Below are 9,314 nucleotides of genomic sequence, written 5' to 3' on the forward strand. Positions count from 1 at the left end.
AGTAGACAGAACAGGTAAATACAGGTAGAGTAGACAGAACAGGTAAATACAGGTAGGGTAAACAGAACAGGTGTATACAGGTAGGGTAGACAGAACAGGTAAATACAGGTAGAGTAGACAGAACAGGTAAATACAGGTAGGGTAAACAGAACAGGTGTATACAGGTAGGGTAGACAGATCAGGTAAATACAGGTAGGGTAGACAGAACAGGTGTATACAGGTAGGGTAGACAGAACAGGTAAATACAGGTAGGGTAGACAGAACAGGTAAATACAGGTAGGGTAGACAGAACAGGTGAATACAGGTAGGGTAGACAGAACAGGTAAATACAGGTAGAGTAGACAGAACAGGTGTATACAGGTAGAGTACACAGAACAGGTGTATACAGGTAGGGTAGACAGAACAGGTAAATACAGGTAGAGTAGACAGAACAGGTAAATACAGGTAGAGTAGACAGAACAGGTAAATACAGGTAGGGTAGACAGAACAGGTGTTTGTTTCGTGGTTTCAGCCCTGTTTTAACCCTTTGTATTAATGTTTTCATATATGAGGCAAATATAATTTTCTTTATTTTAATAGAAAATGTTTTCACAAATTCCTGATTCAATATGAAAATGTGTTATACTGTGAATTCGGAGAGTATTCAGTATTCACTTTTTCCAAATGTTGTTATGTTACAGCCTTTTTCTGAAATTGATTAAATACATCATCAATCCTCATCAATCTACACACAATACCCCATAATGACATCACAATACCCAATAATGACATCACAATACCCCATAATGACAAAGCGCAAACACGTTTTCTATTAAAAATAAAAAAACAGAAATAGCTTATTTACCTAAGTATTCAGACCCTTTGCTATGAGACTCAAAATTGAGCTGAGGTGCATCCTGTTTCCATTGATCATCATTGAGATGTTTCTGCTAGGTAAAGCCCCACCTTATGTCAGCTCACTGGTCACCATAGCAGCACCCACCCGTAGCACGCGCTCCAGCAGGTATATCTCACTGGTCACCATAGCAGCACCCACCCGTAGCACGCGCTCCAGCAGGTATATCTCACTGGTCACCATAGCAGCACCCACCCGTAGCACGCGCTCCAGCAGGTATATCTCACTGGTCACCATAGCAGCACCCACCCGTAGCACGCGCTCCAGCAGGTATATCTCACTGGTCACCATAGCAGCACCCACCCGTAGCACGCGCTCCAGCAGGTATATATCACTGGTCACCATAGCAGCACCCACCCGTAGCACGCGCTCCAGCAGGTATATATCACTGGTCACCATAGCAGCACCCACCCGTAGCACGCGCTCCAGCAGGTATATATCACTGGTCACCATAGCAGCACCCACCCGTAGCACGCGCTCCAGCAGGTATATCTCACTGGTCACCATAGCAGCACCCACCCGTAGCACGCGCTCCAGCAGGTATATATCACTGGTCACCATAGCAGCACCCACCCGTAGCACGCGCTCCAGCAGGTATATCTCACTGGTCACCATAGCAGCACCCACCCGTAGCACGCGCTCCAGCAGGTATATATCACTGGTCACCATAGCAGCACCCACCCGTAGCACGCGCTACAGCAGGTATATTTCACTGGTCACCATAGCAGCACCCACCCGTAGCACGCGCTCCAGCAGGTATATCTCACTGCTCACCATAGCAGCACCCACCCGTAGCATGCGCTCCAGCAGGTATATCTCACTGGTCATCCCCCAAAGCCAATTCCCCCTTTGGTCGTCTTTCCTTCCAGTTCTCTGCTGCCAATGACTGGAACGAACTGCAAAATCTCTGAGGCAGGAGACTCACATCTCCCTCACTAGCTTTAAGCACCAGCTGTCAGAGCAGCTCACAGATCACTGCACCTGCACATAGCCCATCTGTAAACAGCCCATCTATCTACCTGCCTCATCCCCATACTGTATTTATTTATTTATCTTGCTCCTTTGCACCCCAGTATCTCTACTTGCACATTCATCTTCTGCACATCTACCATTCCAGTGTTTAATTGCTATATTGTAATTACTTTGCCACCATGGCCTATTTATTGCCTTAACTCCCTTTTCTTACCTCATTTCCACTCACTGTATATAGACTTTTTGTTTTCTTTTGTTCAACTATATTATTGACTATGTTTTGTTTATTCCATGTGTAACTCTGGGTTGTTGTATGTGTCGAACTGTTATGCTTTATCTTGGCCAGGTCGCAGTTGCAAATGAGAACTTGTTCTCAACTAGCCTACCTGGTTAAATAAAGGTGTTCTCAACTAGCCTACCTGGTTAAATAAAGGTGTTCTCAACTAGCCTACCTGGTTAAATAAAGGTGTTCTCAACTAGTCTACCTGGTTAAATAAAGGTGTTCTCAACTAGCCTACCTGGTTAAATAAAGGTGTTCTCAACTAGCCTACCTGGTTAAATAAAGGTGTTCTCAACTAGCCTACCTGGTTAAATAAAGGTGTTCTCAACTAGCCTACCTGGTTAAATAAAGGTGTTCTCAACTAGCCTACCTGGTTAAATAAAGGTGTTCTCAACTAGCCTACCTGGTTAAATAAAATAAAGGGGAAATAAAAATTCTACAACTTGATTGGAGTCCACCTGTGGTAAATTCAATAGATTGGACATGATTTGGAAACGCACACACCTGTCTATATAAGGTCCCACAGTTGACAGTGCATGTCAGAGCAAAAACCAAGCCATGAGGTCGAAGAAATTGTCCATAGAGCTCCGAGACAGGATTGTGACGAGGCACAGATCTGGGAAAAGGTACCAAAAAATGTCTGCAGCATTGAAGGTCCCCAAGAACACAGTGGTCTCCATCATTCTTTAATGGAAGAAATGTTGCTCCAAACTGAGCAATCAGGGGAGAAGGGCCTTGGTCAGGGAGGTGACCAAGAACCTGATGGTCACTCTGACAGAACTCCAGAGTTCCTCTCTGGAGATGGGAAAACCTTCCAGAAGGACAACCATCTCTGCAGCTCTCCATCAATCAGGACTTTATTGTAGTGGCCAGACGGAAGCCACTCCTCAGTTAAAGGCACATGACACATGACAGCGCGCTTGGAGTTTGCCAATAGGCTCCTAAAGGACTCTGATACCATGAGAAACAAGATTATCTGGTCTGATGAAGAGACTAGTCAGGTTTGAGAGAAAGATGAAAGGAGCAAAGTACAGAGAGATCATTGATGAGAACCTGCTCCAGAGCGCTCAGGACCTCAGACTGGGGGCGAAGGTTCACCTTCCAACAGGACAACGACCCTAAGCACACAGCCAAGACAAGGGAGGAGTGGCTTTGGGACAAGTCTCTGAATGTCCTTGAGTGGCCCAGCCAGAGACCGGACTTGAACCCGATTTAACATCACTGGAGAGACCTGAAGATAGCGGTGCAGCAACGCTCCCCATCCAAGCTGACAGAGAAGAAAGAGAGAACCTCCCCAAATACAGGTGTGCCAAGCTTGTAGCATCATACCCAACAAAACTCGAGGCTGTAATCGCTGCCAAAGGTGCTTCAACAAAGTACTGAGTAAAGAGTCTGAATACTTATGTAAATGTTTCATTTGCAAAAATATCTTTAAAAAAAAAAAGTTTTTGCTTTGTCATTATGGGGTATTGGGATGTCATTATGGGGTATTGTCTGCAGATTGATGAGGGAAATAAACTATTTAATCAATTTTAGAATAAGGCTGTAACGTAACAAAATGTGGAAAAAGTCAAGGGGTCTGAATACTTTCCAAATGTACAGAAAAAAAAAAAATATATATATATATGTTTCAGTCAATTTAATAACTCCATTTATTACTTGTCTGTTCCAGTAAAATTGTTTATATGATATAATTCTGTCAATATCTGATGGATTTTATAACAAATCTAAAAGTTTGGAGAATCTTCAACTGTTGCCTTTATAAGTTTTTAAAACCTTGTTTTTTAAAACCTTTTATCAATTCTGATGATCGTTGCTACAGTACTCACATTGTAGTATGGACCTGTGTCCGTGGCCCAGCATAATGTAGAGTTGGAGGACTAGCTGTGGAACGCTCTCAAGGAACGTCTCAAACAGTTTGAGCATGCTCAGATCAGTCGCTCGGCCAAACAGGGCCAGGTGCACATCTCTGGGGCATTCAACAGGCCCAAGAGGCTTGGAAAACACAGCCCTGTATCCCACCCTCAACAGGTCGTAGTACCTAACAGAAGGAGAGAAGTGTATTGGTATAGAGACAGACAGACAGACAGACAGACAGACAGACAGACAGACAGACAGACAGACAGACAGACAGACAGACAGACAGACAGACAGACAGACAGACAGACAGACAGACAGACAGACAGACAGACAGACAGACAGACAGACAGACAGACAGACGCTCTGAAACCAGCCTTCAACAGATGGTAATAACTGAACACATCAACTCGGGACTGGTACTCACTGTATATAGCCTAGTTATCATTACTCATTGACTCAGTACTGGTACTCACTGTATATAGCCTAGTTATCATTACTCATAGACTCTGTACTGGTACTCACTATATATAGCCTGGTTATCATTACTCATTGACTCAGTACTGGTACTCACTGTATATAGCCTAGTTATCATTACTCATTGACTCAGTACTGGTACTCACTGTATATAGCCTAGTTATCATTACTCATTGACTCAGTACTGGTACTCACTGTATATAGCCTAGTTATCATTACTCATAGACTCTGTACTGGTACTCACTATATATAGCCTGGTTATCATTACTCATTGACTCAGTACTGGTACTCACTGTATATAGCCTAGTTATCATTACTCATTGACTCAGTACTGGTACTCACTGTATATAGCCTAGTTATCATTACTCATTGACTCAGTACTGGTACTCACTGTATATAGCCTAGTTATCATTACTCATTGACTCAGTACTGGTACTCACTGTATATAGCCTAGTTATCATTACTCATAGACTCTGTACTGGTACTCACTATATATAGCCTAGTTATCATTACTCATTGACTCAGTACTGGTACTCACTGTATATAGCCTAGTTATCATTACTCATTGACTCAGTACTGGTACTCACTATATATAGCCTAGTTATCATTACTCATTGACTCAGTACTGGTACTCACTGTATATAGCCTAGTTATCATTACTCATTGACTCAGTACTGGTACTCACTGTATATAGCCTGGTTATCATTACTCATTGTGCATTTATTCCTCGTTATTATGTTTCTATGTTTCTCTCTGTATCGTTGTACCCAAACAGTGGAGGACATTTTGTTATTGTTTAAACAGCTGATTGACTCTTTAAGTGACTTGTTGCAAAGAGGATGTATTGTTTTGGAATATTTGTGTTCTGTAAAAGGCTTCCTTCTTTTCACTCTGTCGATTATGTTTAGTATTGTAGAGAAACTACAACGTTGTTGATCCATCCTCAGTTTTCTCCCATCGCACATTCTCAATTATCACAGCCATTAAACTCTGTAACTGTTTTAAAGTCACCATAGGCCTCATGGTGAAATCCCTGAGTGGTTTCCTTCCTCTCCGGCAACTGAGTTAGGAAGGAGGCCTGTATCTTTGTAGTGGCTGGGTGTATTGATATACCATCCAAAGTGTGATTGATAACTTCACCATGATCAAAGGGGTATTCCCGTCTTCCTCTTTCCACCTCTACCAATCGGTGCCCTTCATTGCAAAAGCATTGAAAAACCTCCCTGGTCTTTGTGATTAAATCTGTACAGATAATTGTATGTGTGGGGTACAGAGATGAGATAATCATTCAAACATCATGTTAAACACTTTTATTGCACACTGAGTGAGTCCATGCAACTTATTACATGACTTGTTAAGCACATGTCTACTCCTGAACTTATTTAGGCTCCTTACCATAACAAAGAGGTTGAATACTTATTGACTCAAGACATTTCAGCTTTTACATTTTTAATTAATTTGTGAAAATGTCTAAAAACATTATTCTACTTAGACATTATGGGGTTTTTGTGTGTAGATCAGTGACACAAAATCTCAATTGTATCCATTTTAAATTCAGACTATAACACAACACAATATGGAAAACGTCAAGGGATGTGAACACTTTCGGAAGGCGCGTTAGAGACAGACAGAAAGACCATTATGTGGTATTTACAGTCCGCACATAACATTACCACTATGCCCAAGGAACATACTTGAGATGCCATTCATTTTACCTGAAGAATGTCAACAACTCCCTGAGAATGACAGATGATGTGTAAAGACAGAGAGAATATAAGGACTGTTGACAACTCCCTCGCACTTCCTGAGAATGCCAGATGATGTGTAAAGACAGAGAGAATATAAGGACTGTTGTCAACCCCCTCGCACTTCCTGAGAATGACAGATGATGTGTAAAGACAGAGAGAATATAAGGACTGTTGACAACTCCCTCGCACTTCCTGAGAATGACAGATGATGTGTAAAGACAGAGAGAATATAAGGACTGTTGACAACTCCCTCGCACTTCCTGAGAATGACAGATGATGTGTAAAGACAGAGAGAATATAAGGACTGTTGACAACTCCCTCGCACTTCCTGAGAATGACAGATGATGTGTAAAGACAGAGAGAATATAAGGACTGTTGACAACTCCCTCGCACTTCCTGAGAATGACAGATGATGTGTAAAGACAGAGAGAATATAAGGACTGTTGACAACTCCCTCGCACTTCCTGAGAATGACAGATGATGTGTAAAGACAGAGAGAATATAAGGACTGTTGACAACTCCCTCGCACTTCCTGAGAATGACAGATGATGTGTAAAGACAGAGAGAATATAAGGACTGTTGACAACTCCCTCGCACTTCCTGAGAATGACAGATGATGTGTAAAGACAGAGAGAATATAAGGACTGTTGACAACTGTCTCTCACTTCCTGAGAATGACAGATGATGTGTAAAGACAGAGAGAATATAAGGACTGTTGACAACTCCCTCGCACTTCCTGAGAATGCCAGATGATGTGTAAAGAATATTAGGACATGGAGTTTCATTCCCATGCAAGAGAACAGTCTTATCTGTCATTGAACTTGTCTTTGTGTTAAATAAGTCTGACTTTATAACACTAACCTGCATCTAAAGATCTGATTTCAAAAGATACCAGGATACAAAGGCTAAATAATTGTCAAAGATGAAAATAGTTTTGGATGATTTCGTCATCCCCCTCGGGGAAGTGTACTATCGTGTGTATATGTTGTGAACATGTCAATCTAACGTCACTGTGAAGTTGAGAATAAATATAATATTCAATATTCATATAAGTCACCTAATACCTTCACATACCTGGTGAAGATGCCCGTCTGCATGACATGGAGTCCAATCAGTCCTCCTCTATTCATCTCACATATCAGCCCATCTCCACCTGGGTTAACAAGGGGTTTTCTCATGTCATCTCTGTACCAGGTGTAGCTGAAGACCTGTGTGGCTGCCGATGCGACCACCACAGAGAGCAGAGTCAGTCCAGCCCAGACCAGGTCTCCGACCAGGAAGTAATTCACTGCTAGTCCAACGTCTGTCACAATGTCCACCAGGTAAAAGCCCAGTCCGATGAGGGTACAGATCCATCGCGTTTTAGTGAACTCCGAGTCTGTTTGAAGCATGTTTTGGCTACTCAGGTTTTCACTCAATGGCAAATAAGTCGCTAAGTCAATGACTAAAGTGAGAATTCTGTCAATGTAAATCTTCTGGGTGATTGATTGAGCTAGTTTTTTATTTTGGGGGGGGGGGGGGGGGGTTGTTGGTTCTGGAATTACTTATTTGCATAGTTGCTATGGGAAGGAATGGTTCGTCCTTTAATCACGCGAAGTTGCCTGCCTCCCATATGAACAACACTTCCCGTCAGGTCTGGAATTTCCGAGATTATACAGTCCACGAGAACGTTTGAGAACATCTCAATACCCTGTAAAAGAAGACTACAGAATTATTTTAGGACCAGAAATCAGACACATCATAAATACAATTTTAGTCACATGCATAAATGATGTTTAAACCCTGAAACTATTCACGTGTAAATAAAACAGTCCATACATTGCCTTGACTGTACTTGAGCTCGGATGATGTGTCCTGTTTCTCTGATTTCACAATACCCTTTGCCTTCTCTTCTCTCATCGTAAACTCTTGATAATGAACTGCTGACGGGGTGGCAGGCATTCTAGCAGTTAAAGAGCATTGGGCCAGTAACCGAAAGTTCACTGGTTTGTATCTCCCTGAGCAAGGCAATTCTTTATTTATTTATTTTTAGGCAAGTTGAGAACAAGTTCTCATGTACAACTGCGACCTGGCCAAGATAAAGCACAGCAGATCGACACATACAACAACACAGAGTTACACATGGAATAAACAAAACATACAGTCAATAACACAGTAGAAAAAAGAAAAGTCTATATACAGTGAGTGGAAATGAGGTAGGATAAGGGAGGTAAGGCAATAAATAGGCCATAGTGGAGAAGTAATTATAATATAGCAATTAAACACTGGAATGGTAGATGTGCAGAAGATGAATGTGCAAGTAGAGATACTGGGGTGCAAAGGATCAAGATAAATAAATAATACAGTATGGGGATGAGGTAGGTAGATAGACGGGCTGTTTACAGATGGGCTATGTGCAGGTGCAGTGATCTGTGAGCTGCTCTGACAGCTGGTGCTTAAAGTTAGTGAGGGAGATGTGAGTCTCCAGCCTCAGAGATTTTTGCAGTTTGTTCCAGTCATTGGCAGCAGAGAACTGGAAGGAAAGACGACCAAAGGGGGAATTGGCTTTGGGGGATGACCAGTGAGATATACCTGCTGGAGCGCGTGATACAGGTGGGTGCTGCTATGGTGACCAGTGAGCTGGTCCACTTAACCCTAATGCTCCTGTAAGTCACTCAGTTAATGAACAGCCAATCAGGTTCATCTAACAGGTGAGTAGAGCACACACAGCCAATCAGGTTAATCTAACAGGTGAGCAGAGCACACACAGCCTATCAGGTTGGTTCATCTAACAGGTGAGTAGAGCACACACAGCCAATCAGGTTGGTTCATCTAACAGGTGAGTAGAGCACACAACAGCCAATCAGGTTCATCTAACAGGTGAGTAGAGCACACAACAGCCAATCAGGTTCATTTAACAGGTGAGTAGAGCACACAACAGCCAATCAGGTTCATCTAACAGGTGAGTAGAGCACACACAGCCAATCAGTTTGATTAATCTAACAGGTGAGTAGAGCACACAACAGCCAATCAGTTTAATCTAACAGGTGAGTAGAGCACACACAGCCAATCAGGTTGATTCATCTAACAGGTGAGTAGAGCACAC

The 9,314-nt window shown here is 42.4% G+C and overlaps 1 protein-coding gene and 1 long non-coding RNA gene across 2 annotated transcripts in view; both read right to left on the reverse strand.

Annotated features, from left to right (window-relative positions):
- The window catches only part of xkr9 (XK, Kell blood group complex subunit-related family, member 9), a 34,510-nt gene extending 26,771 nt beyond the window's left edge, over nt 1-7,739 (reverse strand). The window contains exons 1-2 of the mRNA XM_065006878.1: nt 7,304-7,739; nt 3,977-4,188 (exon numbers count right to left, since the gene is read on the reverse strand). Of these exons, the coding sequence (XP_064862950.1) occupies nt 3,977-4,188; nt 7,304-7,620 (529 nt within the window). The 5' untranslated portion in view covers nt 7,621-7,739. The remainder of the gene's footprint in view (nt 1-3,976; nt 4,189-7,303) is intronic.
- A 12-nt stretch (nt 7,740-7,751) lies between these two features.
- Nucleotides 7,752-8,123, reverse strand: LOC135563731 (uncharacterized). The gene is made up of 2 exons (XR_010460443.1): nt 8,048-8,123; nt 7,752-7,919 (listed from the first exon to the last, which is right to left on the reverse strand). It is a non-coding gene; the product is annotated as an uncharacterized LOC135563731 (long non-coding RNA).
- Between the last annotated feature and the right edge of the window lie 1,191 nt (nt 8,124-9,314).

The sequence above is a fragment of the Oncorhynchus nerka genome, linkage group LG22 (genome assembly GCF_034236695.1).
Source record: "Oncorhynchus nerka isolate Pitt River linkage group LG22, Oner_Uvic_2.0, whole genome shotgun sequence".
Taxonomy (NCBI): Eukaryota; Metazoa; Chordata; class Actinopteri; order Salmoniformes; family Salmonidae; genus Oncorhynchus; species Oncorhynchus nerka.